Genomic DNA, 22,590 nt, shown 5'->3' with positions numbered 1-22,590 from the left:
ACTAGCAAGACCTGCATAAGTGGATACTGGGCCAGCAACTGGAGTCAGACTTGGGGTGTAGGTGCCTTCAGGCCTGTAGTATCAGTAACAGGAGCGAATGAGGGTCTCAGCATCAGTAATTGGAGAGGCCTTGGGTTTTGCAAAAGTCTCTATGGGTCCTACAGACTTTAAGACTAGAGTGTCAGCTACTGCTGAGGACTGGCATGAATTTATTTAGTTCTACTAACTCCAGTCAGAGCATGGCAGGTCAGAGAGAGGGGTTAGGCACCTCTGGTTTACGGAGTCTGGCAAATGGAGTAAGAGGGAGTCCCAGTTGCCAGCCACTAGAGTGGGAATGCTGTGAGTCTGAAAGACAGCTAATGTGGGGTCGTACTGTCAGTAAGGCAAGTGGAGGGCTCAGTGACAGCAGCTCTTCACTGGCCATATGCCTGAGTGCCATGTGCTTAGGAGGGGGAAAGTGTTTGTAACTTCCCCAAATTTGGTGTGAATGAGAGTGCAGTAGGCTAGAATAGTGAGTGTCAAATAAAAGACTGGAAAAAATGTGGGCAAGACACATGTTGCAGAAAGTCCTGTAGTAAACAGACAAAACCAACCAAACAAACAAAAAAAGCAAACAAACAAAAAAGAAAAACATGAATCAGATGCTTGTTTGTTTAGGCAGCACGCTGGTCACAGGGGCAGGAGGTACACTGAGTTTAACTTGAGAGGAAGTCTTGCATTTGACTAGCATCAGAGGATGTAGATGCAGCATGAACTATTTACTAGATGATAACTGTGTCCATGTGAATGATTATCTTATTATCCCTCTTAGCCTTTCACTCCTCCAAAACCAAAATAAAAAGGATTAGTCAAAAAAGAATGTGTAACCTTGAATACAGCTGAGAAGTCTTCTGTCATTTTGACAGGGGATGAGAAAGAAATCTTTGCTGACTGACACACTTCTTTGTACATGAAGGGTACTTCCCTTCCTTTGAAGGGAAGTAAATTGAGTTATTCCATCTACCAAGATTTTATGTAGAATTATTAGGTTAGCTGTGAGACTCCATAAATGGGCTGAATTTCATATGTGAAATAAAAGAAGGAAGTAGGCAGATTTTAAGTAGATGTGGTAGGCTAATTAATTCATAATGATTACTTAAACCAGTCTCTGTGATCGTTCCATTCACTTATTAATGTTCAAGTCATACAAATCTCAGATATGCTTTCAGCCTTTCTTCGTGACTCAAATTTCCTAAGCCACATTGATTAGGTAGTTAAGCCTCCAATTTACTTAAAATTTTCTTCACGCTACGCATATCAAAAGAAATTATGCATGTTATTCTGCCAAGAATAGCATGGGTATGTACTGAATTATTGATTACATTTACACTGTACACTGTTTTAAAACTTTTTAAAAACAGCACTTTTCACTTCTGAAATAGTTTAATAACACTACAAACTAATTCAGATCAAAGAAATGAGTAACAGATTTTAGAAATTAAATGGTCTTACCGAAGCAATTGCCTAAAAATTCCTAAGGAGAGGTAGGTGCATGTGCCTGACCTATAATGGAGACTTAATAATTCTATCACATGTAGAAAATCAACAAGTTTACTAACAAACAGCTGCATGTATGGAAACACACTAGAAAGAAAAAGCATGCTGCAATGTTGAGAGGCAGAAGACATGCAGATATTCTTGAGAACTCCGCTTGTACCTTCCAAAAGCCCTACCTACTATCTCCATAATCCATTTTTTCCTTACAGCGTTCTACAGGAAGGAGTTTATTCTTACTTCCAGGCAACTGAAACCTTAAAATGACCACTGAGTTTTCTTTTAACTAAAAAAAAAGAAAGCAGATACTGAGAGTACTAGAAATCTTCTGTGATACTAATACTAAACAGAGAATTACCTGGAGACAACATATCCATTAATCTGTAGAAATTTCAGAATATCCTGTGCTTTTTCTCTGTCCTTGGCTTTTTCTTTGGCTGTGAGTGTATCATAAGGAACAAGAAGAGGATGGTTGCCTCCTCCTACTATAGAACATCGAGAATTAAAAAGCGGTTAAAGAGCTCTCTGTTGGCATGGTAAGTCCCAGTACTTAAAAAGATTGTAATAATAATACATACCACATTACAATAAAATCTAACCTGAAATAACAACAGTGTACTTTTCAAAATCTTTATACAAATCTAAAAAATATTCAGACATAAACTTTACATGTGCTACAAAAACAGTTCTAACATAATCAGTTGCTGCAAGTACCAGGTAAATACGCTGAACTTACTGCAAAACCTCCTGCTACAAATGTGTATTAAAATTATTTTTTTAAACTGAAAATACTTCAATAAATGACACATCATTTCATAAGAAAACCAAGATGCAAACAAATATATAAACATATGAGTCCTGCTTTTAAATATTCTGATAACAAAAAAATGTTTCATAGAGGTTAGAAAGATATACACAAATATAAAATGATATGAAAGTGATACTGTTTGACTTTACAGTAATACATTAGAGATAATAAAATTAGAGTACTTATTCAAATGTAATTAGACAATTTTCCAATCTAAGCAAAAGAGCAATACCAAAACAAAGAAGTAAACAGAATAAATTATTTGCATAGGAATAACTGATGTATTGACACTTCTGTAATGTAGATCATTAATGTGAGAGGAAAATAATGTTACATTTATTGATAAAGATGCTTGCATAAAAAGCAACTGTCTAAGGATTTATCCTTCTAAAATCACCATCATATTGCAGAACATAATAAATTTCTATGACACTTTCTGTGACACCAGGAAACTGTAAGGGTAATGATCAGACTCAGAAAAATATATTATCTTAAGTCTCTAGCAATAGTATTTTTAAAAGAAAGAACAAATTCTTTCTAGAAAATATCAGAGACATATCCTTAGGTGATATGTCTAAAATTTGGCATTAGTCCTGCCTGAATCCCTTTAAGTATATTCAAAATGGTAACCTAGTGGGCAAGTCTGATGGTCTGGTTTTTCAGTTGGTTTGGATTCTTTTTTAGAAAGTACAGCGTTTAACACTGGCATAATTGGGTTTTATTCTGTTATCCACCTTATGAGAGCTGAAAACAGACATGCAAAATTGCATGCTAATCACAGTAAGCATACATGTCCTATCTATGGAAGTCATTAAGTCTATAAAAGATCCTTCGATGAATTACAATGAATACAGTCAGTGTTCAATGAAGGGGAATCATACTTGCAGTCTTCAGGTGGTTAACATACTTATGTATGTGAAAAGTGTTAAATGAAAAATAGGGGCATTCTGTATCCAATATCTGCATTACTCTTCTGTTCTTTCCACAGGTATAAAAAGATCTTAGAAGCCTAGCATATGCATATATTGAAGGAAAAACTGCACACTCTTTAAGAGCCAGGTTTTGCACAGTTGACAAATATGCCTACTTTTCACTCAAAGAAATTCTCCTCCTCATCAAGCCTCTCCTTCCTTCACTACAGCCTGTGTCTAGCTTTCCCAGCACTGTACTCCTTTGCAGAACACTACAAATATTATACAGTGTTCTCATCAAAGTTCTGCTCAAAGGCAAACACTCCACTGTTTTTCCTGCAGCCCATGACTTCCTGAATTTAGTGTATCCTATGACTAATTTTGACAGTTTGTTTTTTTTAAAAAGTAAAAATTAAAGTAAATGCTGTATTAAGGGGAAATATAATCAAAGGTATGGAAATTCATGGTGATTTATCAAAGGCACTTCCAGGAAGAAATTTACTTTCTCATTAAGACCTTGACTATTGTACCTTTCCTGGAAGCTTACAACTGATGAAAAAAACCAAGCATATGATATTTTAAAAATAAACAAAGGCCATGTTTCATTCATATAATTAGACTTGACAAATTTGGACAAGACAAAACCCTAGCTTCAGTTATTTGCAAATGAGAACTTGCTGTTTCTCCAAATATTTTTTTATCCATGTGCAAATACAATGTTATCTGCAGATAACATAGAGGAAAAACAGTAAGTTACATAATACATGGCAAAATTTATCATTTAAGTATGCAGAGATAATGTAGCACATAAAATTGTAATAATTTAGGTTTATCCACTTAGCAATTCAATACATGATACATGCAGTTCTTAGTATATACCCTTTCAGATCTGCCTGCAATAAAGAAGTAATTCAAATGAAATCAGAGCTCCTTGGGCAATAGTCTGAAAGATTAATGCTAGGATTAAAATGTACTACTGTAGATTAAATTTATTTACAAGCTTTGACTTCCTTTGATATATTTGCATTGATAAACTACTTCAACAGAACCTGTGACACTCAGTATTATAAGAACTTTCAGGCAGTAAAAATCACAAAATACATATTTAAGAATAGAATCTTTTTGTTTCCTCTTTGTCAATTTAAATTTGCTGCTCCTCTTTTTATTTCCCCCCCCATTCCATTTTTCTCAAATACATCACCTAAGCTAATTACAGAGAACTTAAAGGACTGTAAATACCTATAGTAAATATTACCTTTTGCTTCTAGCTCCATTTTCTTTTTCTTTGCCCATATGTTGTGGTAGTTTTCAGCCATCATCTCAGCCATAGCCTTAGGAAAATGGAGAGTTTAGTGATATGTTTTGCAATGGTTAACCCCCATGAAGGACAATTTTCAGGTTGATAATAAATAACAGGTTAGGTTCTCTATGAATTTCAATACAAATGGACTGCAATGGTTCACTGAAAATAAAAGTTTATATTGAAAAATTATGATAGCAAATTTGGGTAGCACGGAGATACATACATACATATATACAAATTAGGAACCTGGGCTGAAGTGAAAACTATTAATATGAAAAAGGAGAAACCACAAAGAGGAGTATAGTTTAGAAAGAGCACTAAGGTGTCAAACAGGGATGTGATTCTCATAACAATGTCAGCAAGAACCCCCTGAAGGCCCTGGTAAAGGAAACAAAGAACAGCAAGTTAGAAGACTGAATCAAGATTCTTCCTGTTGGCTTCAGCAGACTGACTATAAACACATGGATATAGCCTAATCGAGGTCGATTTTCATTTATGTGAGTATACTGTTAACAGCACTAACTGTTTTACCAGGGATTCCATAGATGCAGCCACAGTTTTCATTCAAAACAGAATTCACCTCCAGTGTGCACAACAGATAAGTAAACTGTTCCTAAAAGCTCCTCCAGACTGGTAACCTAGGAGGTAGACCTCAACCTAAGCAAAACACAGACAAGCTCTCCAGTCTCTATGAACTAACAGGAGCTACTGTTTCAACATGAAACAATTGTTTAAACCCACGCATCCTGTCCTTCTGATTGTATAGCCTCTAGTTACATGCAATGGTGGTTTTTCTGTAGATTTCAATTTAAATTCTTTCATTGACCTACAGAAGCATTCTTCTCATCTTCAATAAGGGTTTTGAGTAACCAAATAAACTATGTGGGAGAATGCTCATGAATTCAGATAACTGCTTGAAACTTTTGGGCCCTATCTTGTTTGTCTATTGGACAATTTGCTTCATATGCTTTTCTACAGTGGACACATTACACATATCTCTACTGTATGGTAGATTTCTTCAATCATGCACCCTTAAGTCATAATGTTTTGATAATCCAGAACAGAATCTTGGAAGGATGCAGTGTAGTCTGGGTTTCCCTAACTTGGAAAGTCAGCATCGTGGTAGTGCCAAACAGACCCAGCACAAACCCAGACAGGTCCTCATGTATCCAGATATGGTCCCCCTCTCCCTACTCCCTCCTGCAGGAATTGGGGTACCGCAGGAAAAGGGACAAAGGGACAGGACCTATTGTGTCTTGTAAACAAGCCTCCTTTTGGGGTAAGAGCACATGTACTGGCTACTGCTTCTCCCTGACCAGGCCTATGTTTCTTCCTTTTATGGCCACAGCCTGGCAGAGTCCCTTTTCATTGGGTAACTATTTGATGGCTTCAGTTGCCCTATTGGCCCAACTGAACCTCAGGCAAGATATATACAGAGGCTGATTTGTAGTCACCTTGCCTTGCCTGCTTGGACCTGCCTTGCCTCAAGTTGTCCTGCCTCAAGTTGCCTGGACCAAGACCTGGGGTAGAAGCCATGAACCATACTCACTGCAAGCTAGAGAAGCCACGAGCCTTAGGATCCAAGCCTTGCTTCCCCTTGCAACTAGAATTTTGAAGTGCCTCAGTTCACCCAGGAAGACGCAAGAGCCCTTCGCAAACGCGTCGTATCTCCCGCCATCCTGTTGGAGCCAGACCCGCCATCGAAGACCACGTGGCATTCCTGCCGTCAACCCGCTGTCCTTGGTGCACAAGAGTGCCCCAAAAAGCCTCAATGGCTAATACAGCAGCAGCACCCCCTACTTGGGGTAGAACCTTTCATGAGTAATTAATTCATTGCCTCCTGTATTTACGATTCTTGTCGAGTCTCCCCCCCCCTTGGTCAAGCACGATTTTGTGCTGAGGAATTCTACCTTTCTGTTATTCCTCCCAGTTTGCTTAAAATTGTTAAAATTGTTATATTTGCCTAAATATTGTACGTTCCCACTATAAATATATATTTCAGCCGTACATTGAACCTATTTAATCAATTATTTGTGATTTTGATATTAATAAAAAGTTATTAATATTTTTGTTAATATTCATCTTTATCATATTAATTTTCATAAATTCATAAAAGCCAGGTGCTATGAAGGTAGTCACAGAGTAAGACCTAGCTAGCTGCTCACGGAGCCAGGATGTAACTCAGTGTCCACTTAAGACCAAATGAGATTTCCCAGGTGGAAAGGATGAAATTATGAAGGTGCAGGAGCAGGGATAGGATTCCTCCTAGGGTGCTTAGGGAGCTGGCACAAGAGCTGACCAAGCTGCTCTCCATCATTTATCACCAGTCCTATCTAACTGGGGAGGTCCCAGATGACTGGAGGTTGGCCAGTGTGATGCCCATCCACAAGAAGGGCTGAAAGGAGGATCTGGGGAACTGTAGGTGTGTCAGCCTGACCTCAGTGCCTGGCAAGGCTATGGAGCAGCTCATCCTGAGTGCCATCAAATGGGATGTACAAGACAACCAGGGGATCAGGCCCAGCCAACATGGGTTTTGGAAAGGAAGGTCCTGCCTAACCAATCTGATTCTAGGACTGGGTGACCTGCCTGGTAGATGAGAGGAGGGCTGTGGATGTGGTCTACCTAAACTTTGGTAAAGCCTTTGACACAGTCTGCCATAGCATCCTCCTGGAAAAGTCGGCAGCCCATGACTTGGACAGGTTGCACCCTTCACTGGGTTAGAAACTGGCTGCATGACCAGGCACAGAGAGTGGTTGTGAATGGTGCCACATCCAGTTGGTATCCGGTACCAGTGATGTCCCCCAGGGATCAGTACTGGGCCTAGTTCTATTCAACATCTTTATTGATGACTTGGATGAGGGGATCGAGCCACTGTTAGTAAATTCACAGATATGTCCTGAAGGGACAAGCCCCAAAACATGGCCTAACCCAGACAATGGGTTAAGCACGTGTGAATGTGTAAACCTGGGCATTTCCTGGGGTACAGATGGTCCAGATAAATGTGCAGCACATGTAATTAACCTTCTAACACATCTGTGAACTGTGTGTGCTCCTGGCTGTTTGGATATGCCCATCCTATAGGTTCAGCTATCAGGTTTCTCTGTTACCAAGGGTATTAATTGTCTTCAGACAGCATTTAAACCAGCCGAGATGGTAGGCAATTTGCCTTGTTCTCACCAAGAATGCAACAGCCAAATGCTGCCGGAGTTGCAGCTGAAGAGCTTGTCCTAGTAGGCAAACCACATCTGGGCCTGGTACCTGGACCAAGGCAACCAACACTCTGAGAGCCCTGTGCTGGAGGCAGAAAGGGGGAAAGCCCCAAGAGAATCAAATCCCATCAAAGCTGCACTGCTACAGCCTGTGAACTGAGCACGAGAGTAGAGGGGCCCCTTAGCCCTCTCTGAGCCAAGAGATGCTTGAATTATAGTTACAGCATCTGGGAAGATACCGGAGGACAGAGGAGCAAGCCATGAGTACCCAGCTAATTTACTACAGAATTCCCCCTTGCAGGAAACCACAGATCATGGCACCTTTATTTCCAGTCGCTATATTGGAAATGCTGAAATTTGTGCTTACATCGTTTAACTGTCTGCATATGTGGAATATGATGCCCCCAAATGAGTAACTGTGTAAATAAGTTACAGCGATGTTTGAAGATACCACTGCCAGAAATATTAAATATAAAATATATATTTTATTACAGGATGACACCAAGTTGGGGGGGAGTGTGGATCTGCTCAAAGGTAGGAAGACACTTTCGAGACCTGGACAGGCTGAGTCCATGGGCTGAGGCCAATGGCATGAGGTTTAACAAGGCCAAGGATGTGGTCCTACACTTTGGCCACAATAACGCCATGCAGGGCTACAGACTGGGGAATGAGTGGCTGGAGAGTGGCCTGGTGAAGAGTGGCCTGGCGGAGAGGGACCTGGGAGTCCTGGTTGACAACCAGCTGAACGTGAGCCAGCAGTGTGCCCAGGTAACATGGAAGGCCAATAGCATCTTCGCTTGTATCAGGAATAGTGTGGCCAGCAGGACTAGGGATGTAATTCTGCCCCTGTACTCAGCACTGATGAGGCCTCACCTCGAGTACTGTGTGCAGTTCTGGGCCACTCCAAGAAATACCTTGAGGTGCTGGAGTGGGTCCCAGAGGAGAGTGACGAGACTGGTGAAGGGACTGGAGGGTCTTATGAGGAGAGGCTGAGGGAGCTGGGATTGTTTAGCCTGGAGAAGAGAAGACATGGGGGGACCTGATCACTCTCTACAACTACCTGAAGGGAAGTTGTTGTAAGGTGGGGGTTGGGCTTTTCTCCTAGGCAACTTGTGACAATTAGACACTCGAATGGACTGCCCAGGGAGGTGGTGGAGCTGCCATCCCTGGAGGTGTTCAAGGAATGATTGGATGTGGCACTTAGTGACATGGTCTAGTCAATGTGGTGGTGTTAGGTCATAGGTTGGACTTGATGATCTCAGAGGTCTATTCCAGCTTCAATAATTCTGTGATTTTGTGACATATGAAACTGGAAACTACAAGATAGCAGTCAAGGATAGGAAATCCATTGCAAGAATTTGATCAAACAGATAATGCAGTATATACTGTAGAGCTAAGCAAGTACTTTACTACTGCTGCTTGTTTCACAGTACTATGACAGAACTCAGTATGGATAAACTTAACCTCGTGTTTCAAGACCCAGCTTTGAACACCACATTGCATCGCTAGAATGGTACAGACACTTGTGCTATCTAATTTAAAACTATCTAATGTATGCCTACATAGTACTGTAACCATACTCATAATAAATTAGGAGGCTATGAAAATTAGCACCATAATCTATCAAATACCATGAAAAAAACCTTGACTTTCTAAAGACAGAAACATAATTTATCAACTAAAAAATATTACTCCAGGTAATAGCAATTTACTGCTAGATCTGACAGAATCCTATCCCAAACTTCTTCATTTTCTACTCTCATAAAATTTGTTGTAGCAATGGTTCCTGATTCTTATTTCTTCAGTTTTTAAAAAAATGAAAATAATAATGACAAAATATATTGGGTAGATGGTGGAGAAACGAATAATAGAAAAAAGCTGATGCTGCAAGCTCTTCTAAATAGAATTCTTTTCAAAACATCAGATGCTTGCAAAGAGAGATGAGAAAAATCAATCCAAAACTTGGAAGTTTTTTGACATAAATCATATTTTTTTAAAGTAACAGAGGATCAAAGAGAAAAAAAAAAATCAAAAGAAAATACCACAACAAGCCAAAATCGAAATATTTCAAAGAAAGTATTATAAGGCACCAAATTTGTTTAAAATGAACTAGCAGTTAAAAAACAAAACAAAACAAAACAACAACTGCAAAAAAGAATAGGCACAATAAGCGTTTCTGACTTACGTGTAAGTCTCTGGAGAGGGTAACATTGCTCATGTCAATTGCTCGAGGAGTGTAACCATGGGCTGTATCTACAGAGATCTGAATGACAAACATGTGAAACAGTGGAGTTAAACAAGGGATTTGATATGAAGAAGCTTACATTAACAAGATACTGGAAATAATGACAAAATTTAAGGAAAAAAAATCATCTGCATATCTCTACCAAGCAAAAAGATAATAAGTAGCTGAACTAAAAATACATCAAGAATGGTAAATATAAGTGAGATTTAGGCAAAGTTCTAAATATTTTGTTCCCAAAGACAGTCATCAGACACAAATTCCCCTCATTCAGATGCAAATTTTACTTGAACTTGTTTAAGATTTTAATTCACTCTGGATAATGCTGTACCAAGGTTATGATTATATCTCTATGTTTTCAAGATATTTTTTTCCACATCTGTCAAATCTCAGACAATCTAGTTTAAGGCTAATTCAGACAAAAATCAAACTTTGAATTTCACTTTTCAAGCCTATTTCTACATGTAGGAATAGAACCTACTACATAGATATCTTTTTCCATCTGTCTCTCTTCCCCACAGAGAAAATATCACTGTTTTGTCATTCTTTCTTTCCATTGCCTTAATTTGTCACAGGTTTGGTCATTACATTGACATGAATACTCAAAGAAGGGTAAACAATGATAGATACTGCCTGGATGGAAAGTCACTGATGAAACAAATATGGCTATACAAAGGGCATTGATGAGTTTTCCTCTATGGATTCCACTGTAACAGATTTACTCATGTACAAATTTTGTTTCTATACTGATATTATGTTCATATGCATGTATAAGGCCTCGAGACTCAGAGGCCTCCTTTCAAAAGGAAGTCAAGAATTTTGGAAGGCAATTCTAGTGTGCAAACTATGTGTAGTTCAGCCCAACTGCTAATTCAAATCACCTGATATACACTGTCTAGTGTCTATAAAGAGTGGAGACACAGGCATATATCACCAGTCACACATATAAATACTGTCAAGCTGAGTGGAGATTAGAAGGAAAGATTTTCCCCCTCCATTCTCTTTCCCTCATTGGTTTGTCTCCGTGTGTGTCTGTGTGAATGTCCCTCCCCATTTTAATTGAAAAGTATATGGACCTCTAAGGGAATATAATGCAGCACTTTTAAATTTTATCTTTACAGCATTTAAGAAGGCTATTTTAAAGGAATAAAACTAACATTTTCAGAATGTTTTTGACTGTCTATAGATGTAAACTTGATGGTGCATTAATGTAGATGTTTGTATTAATTTTCCTTAAAAAAGTTTAAAAATTGTTTACATACCTTTATTTATTTTTTACAAGATTAAAGGCATCCACAGACACTGAATTCCAGAGCATAGCAGACTAAAATCATATTAATATTCACTATTAATACATAATCACCTACTGATGTAAATAATTCCCCTATATAGTTCACTTTAAATCAAACTAACAAATGCATTCCTACTTCAGTTTTGATCAAGTTTTTGGAAAATGTTTAGCAACAGGGAAAGAATGTTCCAGCTTCAGTGAACAGAAATTCAATCTTGGCACTCGTAAAACTGCTTGTGAAAAATGCTTTCCCATTTTTTATGCTACAGGTTTACTTCATTGCTTGCAATACCAAAGATTAGATAGCAGGTTTTGCATTCATTTTAAAAGTGTTTAATAAGATGGCTCACTTGACTGGTTTGAGATATGCGACGCGTACGATTATACACTGCCATAGAATCTCCCTCTCGTGTTCTTTCAATTCGCCATCCCCACGCCAGCATAGTTTTTAGTGATTCTTTGATTGGCCATCGATAAATTTCTTTCTCCTAGAAGAAAGTATATGCAATAATTGTCTTGTTTGTTATGTAGCTGTACAGAGCAAAAAAATAACTTTTGGGATTTTGCCTAGTTATATAAGATGGTCTTTTCCAACCTAAAGAAGTCTATAATTTCTGCAAAGAAATGTACTGAAATTAGACCTTATGGTCCAGGGATACTTCAATGAAGCAAACAAATCACTTAAGATATAAAAATGTTTGTTCATAATTTCAGAGGTGGGCAGAAGATTTATGGTCCTACAGGAAGCTGAAGATCATAGGAAAACTATGTTAATGGGACGTTCAGATATGAATTCAAAGTTGGAGCAGGAATTATCAGGAGTAATGCAGTTTTGTCTACTACATGAATCAAACCCCCGTAACAGAATCATAAGAAGTCTGTGCTGGAATGGACCTCTGGACATCATCCAGCTTAACATTCTCTCAAGGTCAGATAAACTAACCTAACCTAATTATGCTATGAACTATTATCAAGGTTAGGTCATCTAGGGTTTGCCATATCATGAATATTTGCAGTGCAGGTGAATTCACCACTTCTCTGGATAATTTATTCCAATGTTTATGTTGCCAAGATAAGAAGGATTTCCAAAAAGCATTTCTACTGAAGCAACCTACACTCATTGCCTCTTGTCCTATCACTGTGCACCCCTGTGAAGAGAATACATCTATCTTCTCTGTAATTAGTGTTTAGGTAATGGAAACCAAGATTATACCACTGTCAGCTCTTTAAGATGAAGGAACTCAGTTCATGCAGCCATGCTTCATTTATCAAGTTGTCCAGCCTTCTAATCACCTTGGTGACTCCCTGCTGGACATCAGACCAAGCCTATACCTAAGCGTTCACTAAGCAAGTAGACATTCCTTTGTGACCTTACTATAACAAAAAAACCCAAACAAACAAACAAAAAAAAACTCCAAAAAACAAACCACCACTTCATTTTCACTGTAAGATATGCCATGTAAATTTAGCTGTTAGAGAAAAGAGTTTGAGTGGCCTATTTATAGCACAGTAAACCCCTTCTCTCTCTTTTTGAGAAAGGCAACAATTATGGTTTAGCTGATACATTCCAAGTATTTTTTTTTAAAGTGATGCAAACACATGGTGACTTTTTCACAATGAATGAAGCAATCTTTCAATCACTCTGGATCAAAAATGAACAAAATTCTTACCTTTTCAGATAGTAATTTATATTGTTTCATCAATGGTTGAACTTTTGCAGATTCAGAATACGTTTCACCATATGTCCATCCATTGGCAAACTGGAACACAGTTATAGTACGAGAGGAAAAAATTGGGAAAGGAACAGCAAAGGTGTTCTCTTAAAATTTTCTTTCTACTATTTTCTCAACCTTTTCTCAATCAACATTTATATGATTAACACATAATGAAATTAATTTTATACCATGCCATCATTTGGAAAATTAATGATTGCACAAAGCTAACACTGCAATACATTTTTTTCTTTCGAACATTTATATAGAGCAGAATAATATGCTACAGAAGAAGTCTTTTGAATACAGGACACAAACTACCCAAAGGAACAAAAACCCTAATAAGGATTTTTTTTTTTGTTAAAAAATTGAAATTTCAAGTCAATTAAATTCTTACACAAGCATGCTTACTCAACTGGTAACAATAAAAATAATGAAATGATGAAACACTATTTTGAAATACTCATTTGCACTTTGAGAGCTTTCCTCCCAAATGCATTTTAAGAAAATATAGGTTTATACCTTATCTACATACCAGTTTATAGCATTATGAAAAATACTGTTTTACTCTATCCAGATTAAAATATTTTAAAGATGAAGTGGATTCAAATACAAATGCTGATCTGTATTTTAACTGCAATGTTGATTTTACCTTTTCCATTGACCATTTGTCATGTGAGTGTTCTGCATATTTGTTAATGAAATATTCTAGCTTTTCAGGGATTGTGATGCTGAAAGTGAAGAGAAAAGCCATTATATCACACATACTAAAATATGAATGCCTTCGTTTTGAAGAAAACAATAAGTAGTGAATATACCCATCCAAAGCATCTTACTGTGCTCCATTTCCTCATATACAGTTTGTTCTATGGTCTAGTTAAAACAAGGAGAAAATCTGAGTTACTTAATAGGCACTGAATAAGAACCATAGCTGTTTCCAAGAATTTTACATCCTTGACACTTGTGTGCAGGGAAAGATCAATAACGATATCAAGAACTCAAGATTTTTGTCACATATTTCTAACATTCGTTTTCTTAAGATTAAAGATATAACTAAGACCTATAGTTTTAGAAATATGGGGATAACTTAATGCACATGCCCATTATAAACCAAGTGTGCTAACAGTCCTCTCATATATTCCTATACATCTATTTTATATATTCCTATATATTTTATTATATGGTTGAAGCACTATAATGAAGGCAAGTCATATGCTCAAAGCTTTATTTTCCAACACTCCAGTGAATATTACAAATAATAAAATCCTTATTAAAAATAGAAAAAAACCCACAAATAAAATACTAGCCCTTTAATGGGTGTATAAGAGAATGAAGAAGTTAAAATTTCTTAAACAGTAGAAGAAAAGCAGCTCTCCTTGTCTCCTTAATCATCAAACAAGGACTAGAGGCAGAATCATCTTCCAAAAGAAAAAAGTATAAAATATTAATAGTTTTGTTCATCTGCATTTCTACAAATAAAAGACAAGAATTGCTTGTTGTTCACTTATGAAATAGCTAAATCTTCCCTCCTAAGACAAAAAATGTTGGAATTATAAGTATTACAGTGCCACCTACTGCTAGTAGAAGAGTTTTAAATCTTCAGTCGGAGTCTGAGAAAGCAGAACTGTAAACTAAAATTATGTCACACGAACAGTTTGCTAGAGCCTGATGACACATAAATGCCAAAAGATACTTATCCAACACAGTTCTCAACGGTTTTTATTGTTTGGAAGCATGCATTTTGAGGGAAACACTATTAATGGTATAAAACTTTGCATAATTTCAGTGGCAATCAATTGTCTACTACTGTAAGTTCACATTACCTATAGCTTCCTAAAAATAGGTCTAGGACTAGTATGCAAGGCAATGCAGGATTTGTATGGTGAAATACAGGTAAGGTTGGAAATGATACTGATAAAAGTAGTGCTTTCATTGTCTTGAATCATCACAGAACTGTTGACTCCTGTGGCAATGAGGTGACTGATGATTTAAGCAATGTTAAGTAACGTTTTCTGAGGTTTTCAAATATGTTTTGGCTATCTAGAATTGTCCTCTGACATGACACCAGATAAAGTCATCTTCAGTTAAATGACAGTGTATTATCCTTATTAAATGTTATTAAATCTTCATATATCTTAAATGCATTACAACAAAATTAATTTTAATGGTCACTGATGTGATTTCAATATTCCAGTCTAGATTATGTTTTTTCCTATGATATTTCTATGTACATGCATGTACAAGCTCAAACAAAGACATCAATGTACTATTAGCATTCCCTATTCTATATGTTAACACAGACAGAAAGCTCACAGAGGCAACTGGAGCAAATGTCTTACAACTGGCATTTTTCAAGATATAGTGCATAACTGCACTGCTGTAAGGCTATTCTATACAAAGGAGAATGGGGCACTGGCTGCAGTCAAAATCAAGACACAAAAATTCCATTCAGATATGTGTTTTGTCAGGCTAATACAAAATAACTGGAGAGTGCTAGCTTCAGGGTGAAAATGCATTAAAATCTATCTTGAGCAAGAAATTAGTTATGTAGTTTTTTAATGCATTTTTTGCTTTTGAGGGTTTCACATCAATACATAAAAAAATTAGTTAACACCTCCATTTTTATCTTGAAGAGAAGCATTCTGAAATGAATAAAAGCTGTAAGTTCACATCATACTCAACAATAGACTTCATCCCTCTTCTATACATGCATGATAAAAAATTCTAGTTGCCACAGAATAATTCCTTACTTTGATGTATCAACAGGTTGAGGATTAAAGTTCCCATCTGAATCCATTGAAGACTGTTTTTCCATCATATTGACATAATTTGATTCCATATAGTCTGGAGGTAAGGCCCCTGCAACTGCACTCAAACAGGGCAAAGCCAATTTGAACAGTTCTTGTTCATACTTCTGCAGAACACACAGGAGATAGAAAATGAGTAGTAAATGGAAGCTGTCAACATCACCGCTGAAACTGTGATGTTGATACAGCTATAGGAGAAGCAAAACATCCACAGAATGGCTTTCTTACTGTGAAACTGAATTTAAGTTCTGAAAAAAAGGAAACTGACTGTACAAAGCATACTATACACTACGGAAAAAGCTAGGCTCAAGAAGTGCTCTTCCTGAAGTAAATGGGAGAAGTTTGACTTCCCTGGGAGAAACACTAGGCATTTTTCACATCTAGAAAGAGAATATAGCATAGGAATACGCATAGTATTTTAAAATACCTAGATTTTAAGGAGGTCAGTTAAAAACACTCACAGAATTTATAATAAATATATACCAAACTGTATTATTAAACTTCTGTCCAAAACAGGGTTGAGTCAGGGGTGATGAAACTACAACTACTAAGCAAAGGGACTATCCTCTTGGTTTAAGGTGTGTTAGATAGAAAACTGCAGGTTTCAGTCACCTGCAGATGCTTGAATTTGCTTTTAGTGCTCTGAAGTGTAGCTGACCTATACAGATACATCTTGAGATTACTTCATTAGGTTTTTTTTCTTTGGTTGTTTTTTTCCCATGGGTGGACAAAAGGAAATACCTATGTTAAAGCAGAAGCTGTAAGAGGAAAATTTTCCTTTTGAAGTGGATAATACAGTGTTGATAGAAGCTGGGTAAAAATGATAGATTAATGAAAAAGGTTACACAGTAAGGCTTTTACAGTAGTAGATGGATACTACAATGAATTACCTTTTGAGACAAAGCATCAAAAATACCCCAGAACAACTTTCTGGATAAATGAAGCTCTTCTTCTGAGGCAGCACCGAAGTTACCCCATCCACCTGGCAAACAATAATACTTCCAGCATCTTTCATAATGATTTGTCAGCAACTAAAACAGAACATATTTTGAAAGCAAATAAAATATAACTATTGATGTAATTTGATTCTGGAACTTGACCATTGCACACACACTGCCAGAAAACTGTCTAACTTGTATCAAGGAGCCACGTTGTCTATCTAGTCTTTAAATCACTTGTGGATGCACACACAGAATGAGTTTATTTTAACATTAGTGGCATATGCAAGAATCATGTGACAGGATCATTTTCCCCAACACAACATGATCACTGACTGCTCAGCTGAAAAGAATTCACTTCCATCTGTGTGCTGCTATTCCAAACACTACTGCTTGATGTGTAAGATGGTAGAACCATGACTACACCTAGTTCCCTGCCTGGAAGGCACAAGCCCCAAAACATAGCCTAACCTAGACAATGGGTTAAGCACCTGTGGATACGTAAACCTGGACATTTCTGGGGTACAGATGGTTCAGGTAAATGTGTAGCACATGTAATTAACCTTGTAACACATCTGTGAACTGTGTGTGCCCCTGGCCATATTTGGATATGCCCATCCTATAGGTTCAGCTATCAGGTTTCTCTGTTACCAAAGGGTATTAATTGTCTTTGGACAGCATTTAAACCAGCCGAGATGGCAGGCATTTCACCTTGTTCTCACCAAGAACGCAACAGCCAAATGCTGCTGGAGTTGCAGCTGAAGAGCTTGCCCTAGTAGGCAAACCACATCTGGGCCTGGTACCTGGACTAAGGCAACTCCAAGAGCCCTGCGCTGGAGGCAGAAAGCGGAAAAGCCCCAAGGGAATTAAATCCCATCAAAGCTGCACTGCTACAGCCCGTGAACTGGGCATGAGAGGAGAGAGGCCCCTTAGCCCTCTCCAAGCCAAGAGCTGCTTGAATTATAGTTACAGCATCTGGGAAGATACCAGAAAAAGGGGCAAGCCATGAGTACTTGGCTAATTTGCTACAGGATCCCCCTTGCAGGAAATCACAGATCATGGCATCTTTATTTCCAATTTAAATTTAAATCACTGTACTGGAAATTCTCTGATTTGTGCTTAAATCATATAACGGTCTGATTATGTGGAATATGTTGCCCACAACCAAGTAACAGAAACTGTAGATATACTTTGTAAATAAGTTGTGGCAGTGTTGGAAGGTACCACCACCCAAAATATTAAGTATAAAGTATAAAAATATATATTTTATTGCATTCCCAATTACTATTTACATGTTTGAGAGCTATCCAAGAATAACTCGCAGTATGATTCATATCTTCTGTGAGTTGTAAAACCTGCTATCAGTCTATCCTTCTGCCCTGTATTACAATTTGAGCTGTCTTCTTTCTCCTTCTATTTCACAAAACATTCTGGGGATACTTTCTTCTTAAGTGGTTACAAGATTGCAGATTATTAATGATCTGCTACTTGATATTTGCTAAACTAAAACATCACAAATTTTGTGGTTAATGTTACAGACACAGTTACAGACACAAAGAGGAAAAATTAGTTGCACATCTGTCAGTAAAGGCAAACCCAAACAATAAATTTCTGACAATAGCAATGTATGAAAACCTAGTCCTACTCAGAGGTAGATTTTCCAACAGGACAGAGGGATCTTCCTATAAAATTTATCTGGAATTTTAATTCAGAGTTTATTTTAATAGTCTCTCAGAGAAAAGGACAGTTGTTTCAACATCACTTTGCAAAGTATATTGGCAAAATACTACAAGATTTAGCCAGTAAAGAACTGACAGGATTCCCTTTTTGCTAGTCAGAACAAATGCTAAGACAAAAAAAATGCAATGTTCAAATGTAAATGTGCAGAAATTAGGAGTGTTAAAAAAAAGAAAAAGTTAAAAAGTTCTGCTGTTTAGAAGTGAGGATTTTGACAACCAGATATACAACCTCAATACTGTGTAGTTCTACTATACTTTCCATGGATAAAAAAAAAAGAAATTAAAAATCCATATATTTAATATTTAAATTGTCATCTGATTAACAAAAAAGGAAGAGAACTAACATGCATATATAATATAAAAACACAGAAGTTTTTATAATTTATGCAGCACCACAGGGTTGTTGGTGGTGGTTTTTTTTTTTTTTATTTTCCAACTAAATTCTCTCACACAATGGCCAGACTTCAGGTTTCCTTTTGGACAACATTTGAGTGCTAATACAAATGTATACAATTTTAAACCTAGCCAAGAGCAGAGGCAAGTTTACCACTAGAGAAGTCCCTAATGAAGTATGAAATACAATTTAAGAGGAAACAAAAACAAGGCAGCCCTGTTCCTGAAAGCTCACACCAAATCATACAGGTGAAGAATCATAGATTTCCATTGGCATGCCACCTAAAAATCAGAAACCAACAAAGGAACTCAGAGTACTTAGCACTCTATTCTGATTTAGCCTTCATAAGTCCCTCCCCTCTTCCCATTCAAAACTACCTCTTCAGATGCATGATTAACCTGTAGCTGTCTCTTTAGACTACTATAACCTGTCTGCTAGCACAAGCCCATTTAGAAATATGCACAGTACTTTCAAATCAGAAATACATTAGTAGACATAAGTATCTCTGCAAACGAGTTCACTGTCAGTTCCAATTCTGCCTTCACATACAGAGTTCACTTGTATAGGTGTTAATTGACAATACATAGAATCATTTGCCCACGGATTCTCTTCATGTCTGCTCTCCTGAAGCCTAACTTCCCAAAGGGATTAATTATTATTTCCCTCCTGTTCATTTCAGCAGGATGGAAAAGTCACTGCAATCATCACCCTCAGAATCAAAAGATCTGCTGTCACAGATTAACGTATCTCAGGGGTTGTTCTTTCTTCCCCCCAAAAGAACCCGAAGAATCATATTCACACACGGAGCACCAAGTTACTATTTGGTTTTTGCTCTTCTGGGCAGTATACTAAATTATCAACTGCTTTTCCCATATATGGGTACCAAAGGATGGCTGCTCAAGCATTCATCGAGCACTTCTTGGGGGACACAACCAAATTATTAAGTCCTTGGCAGGGAAAAGACTGCAGTAGGTCCTGGCTTTGAGACTAATGATTTGAACTTCTCATCTGAGGCTGGAGACTACAATCTGGCTAGTAGAAGCCTGTTTAATTGGACAGAGGAGTATTTTGGCAAAGAAATCGGACGTAAAATGCAATTAATCCTGGTATGTGGCTTTTATAACACAAATATTAAATAAGAAAAGATTAAATATCTTGTGCAAAGTTGGGGTGGGAAAGAATTAAGAAGGACTGCTGAAAATAGCAGTGGGTAAGGTGTAGGATGTGAATTAAATCCAAGGAATCTTTAAGGAATGTGTCATCTCAAGGGAAAAAACACATTTTCCTTGTGCTTTAGGAATCCGAATCAAAAGATATAGAGAAACCTTTGGGGGCTGAAAACAAAATGTAAGATTATTAAAAAGCATATATTGCTTAGATTTGAAAGCACAAATCAAAGAAAAAGAGTCCATTTTCCAAGAGCAGGGAAAACCAACACAGCAAGAGAAGTAAGAGTACATACATATTACCAATTGCTGTCTTGCCTTATGTACTGGATTTGACCCCTACCCCCCCCCCCCATAGTTTTTCATTTTTCTATTCTATTTCCATAAAAAATACAGAGATAATTAGCGGAAAAGCAACCACTAGACACAGACTTCATCATTTCATATGGATGGATATAAATTAGACCGAAATCCTGCCAAAACAGCAATTTATCTTTAAGAAATATGGTCTTGGAGATTATTGCAGAGTGGAGAAAAGGCAACAAAGAATATTCTTCATGAAAGTATTTTCTGCTGCATTTTACCACAAGGAATGCTGTTAAATAATAAAATATGATTTTACCTTAAGAGGCATCTTGGCATGTTCATTTAATAAAGGAACATCAAACACCAGTCTTCTCAGCAAATGCTGCATCATGGAAGGCCGCAACTGCCTAAAAGTGGATAAATCACTTCAAAAAGATGTACCAGTAGTTTCAAGTAAATAATTATTAGATATAGTAAAACAACCTAAAGGTTTGATGCCATTGAATTTTTTCAAATTCATAAAGTAAAAGGATTTTTCCTGTTGCACTAATAAACCATGCCCAAAGGAAAGCAAACAAGTGCATACCAAAGAAAACTTTCTGAATAAGCTGCAAATCAAATGCTTTAAAGAAGCAGAGAAAATATCTACAGACAGACAACATCAGAAAAAACCCAAACCAACAACTGAAATTTGATGTTGTGCATTAGGATCACTGTGCCCATGAGAAAAGGCTATAATGTTAATTTCTTGCCATGTATCTCAATGGCTCGTAAAACTACCCTAAAGACCAATAAAGACATAGTTCTTTAGATGTACTAAACAAGACACAGCAGTGGGCACCAACTGAATGGACAGAAGAAATATCTATAGCGTGTATGTTAGAAAGGTATGGACATTAAACCTTTCCAGATAAATATCAAACACTGGTTCTTTTATTGTTTTTTATCAGGGAGATAGATACAGATATAGATAGATAGATAGATAGATAGATAGATAGATAGATAGATAGATAGATAGATAGATAGATAGATAGATAGATAAAATGGCCAATTTGATATATTCTATACAGTACTTTTTTACAGTACTATAATAAAAATGCCTGTCATTTCTGTACACATTTCCACATTATGACAAAAGGAATTATGGTGAAAAGTGCAAGAAACCCCTCTGGTGATTTGAAAGCCTAAGTGTTTCTAACTTTAACTAGAAAATTAATTCATAAGTGCCTAGTCAACTTCTGATAATTGCACCTGTAGGCTTATATAAAAAAATAGATAATAATCAGCTGGTTTTGAGACTGCAGATAGCCAAATGAAATGTATCCCATGAGGCATAATAATACCAGCCATTGATTAGGATCCATAGAAATGTATAATCTACTGATCATCACCCATACTGCAAACATATACAGCTAAAAGTACTTAAATGGTACTTCGGTGTGGACAAAATTCCATTTCCAGAACTTTGTCTTCTTTCAGTACATCCCCTTAGTTTATCACCAAGGTTTTAATTAAAAATCCTTGGTATTAGCAAAATAACTGAGGACAGCATATAAGTGATTCAGTAAAGTTGCAAATTTAAGACAATACATTTAAAAATATTACAATCTTCTCTCAGAAAAAAAAAAAAATCTTAATTATACTACTGGTGACATAGTTCTGTATTATAAATATCATAGGTGACTAATTTTATCAATTAGCATTCCAGTACAGCTAGGAGTATCTTCTTACCCACAGACAGACAGCAAACACTCTTCGATAGAATCTCGCTGAGCTTTGGTAAGAGAGCATCCTTTTGAGAGTCTGTACACAGTATGCAATAAGGAATCAATAAGGGAAGCATGGTGCTCCGTGCCAGCAAAAAGTGGAGCACATCTGGTCAACAGAGGCAAGACCGCTGTGCAAAGGTATCGATTCAGAGCCAAAGCCATATCTGTGGCACTTAAAGCAGCCTAGGAATTAAATGAGACAGAAATTAGATTTGACTCATTAGTGCTGTTACAACTGAAAATAACTTTTAGTTTGGTTTCCTTTTTTCAATAGTTATAAAGATGGAAATTTCCAAAATGCACAAATAAGGATTTGATTTGCACTGGAAGCTGGATGCCTAGCATCTTCTCCTGCTTCTAAAAGTCTCAAAGATGTCTTTTTGGTTTGTTTTTAATGAATACAAACACTAAAGGTAGACATTCAAAAGCAAAACAAATTTTCAAATGTTATCAAAGAATATC

The 22,590-nt window shown here is 37.0% G+C and overlaps 1 protein-coding gene across 1 annotated transcript in view; it reads right to left on the bottom strand.

The window, feature by feature from the left end:
• Positions 1-22,590, bottom strand: part of RYR2 (ryanodine receptor 2) — a 294,938-nt gene that overhangs the window by 100,753 nt on the left and 171,595 nt on the right. Inside the window, exons 50-59 of the mRNA XM_054396845.1 lie at positions 22,091-22,311; positions 20,676-20,766; positions 16,707-16,847; positions 15,760-15,923; positions 13,662-13,740; positions 12,968-13,057; positions 11,648-11,785; positions 9,950-10,027; positions 4,508-4,583; positions 1,892-2,018 (exon numbers count right to left, since the gene is read on the bottom strand). Coding sequence (XP_054252820.1) covers positions 1,892-2,018; positions 4,508-4,583; positions 9,950-10,027; positions 11,648-11,785; positions 12,968-13,057; positions 13,662-13,740; positions 15,760-15,923; positions 16,707-16,847; positions 20,676-20,766; positions 22,091-22,311 — 1,205 coding nt within the window. The remainder of the gene's footprint in view (positions 1-1,891; positions 2,019-4,507; positions 4,584-9,949; positions 10,028-11,647; positions 11,786-12,967; positions 13,058-13,661; positions 13,741-15,759; positions 15,924-16,706; positions 16,848-20,675; positions 20,767-22,090; positions 22,312-22,590) is intronic.

Source organism: Indicator indicator, chromosome 2, assembly GCF_027791375.1.
Source record: "Indicator indicator isolate 239-I01 chromosome 2, UM_Iind_1.1, whole genome shotgun sequence".
Lineage (NCBI taxonomy): Eukaryota > Metazoa > Chordata > Aves > Piciformes > Indicatoridae > Indicator > Indicator indicator.
The sequence above is the reverse complement of the archived record's forward strand: the minus strand, read 5'-3'. Positions and strand labels throughout refer to the sequence as shown.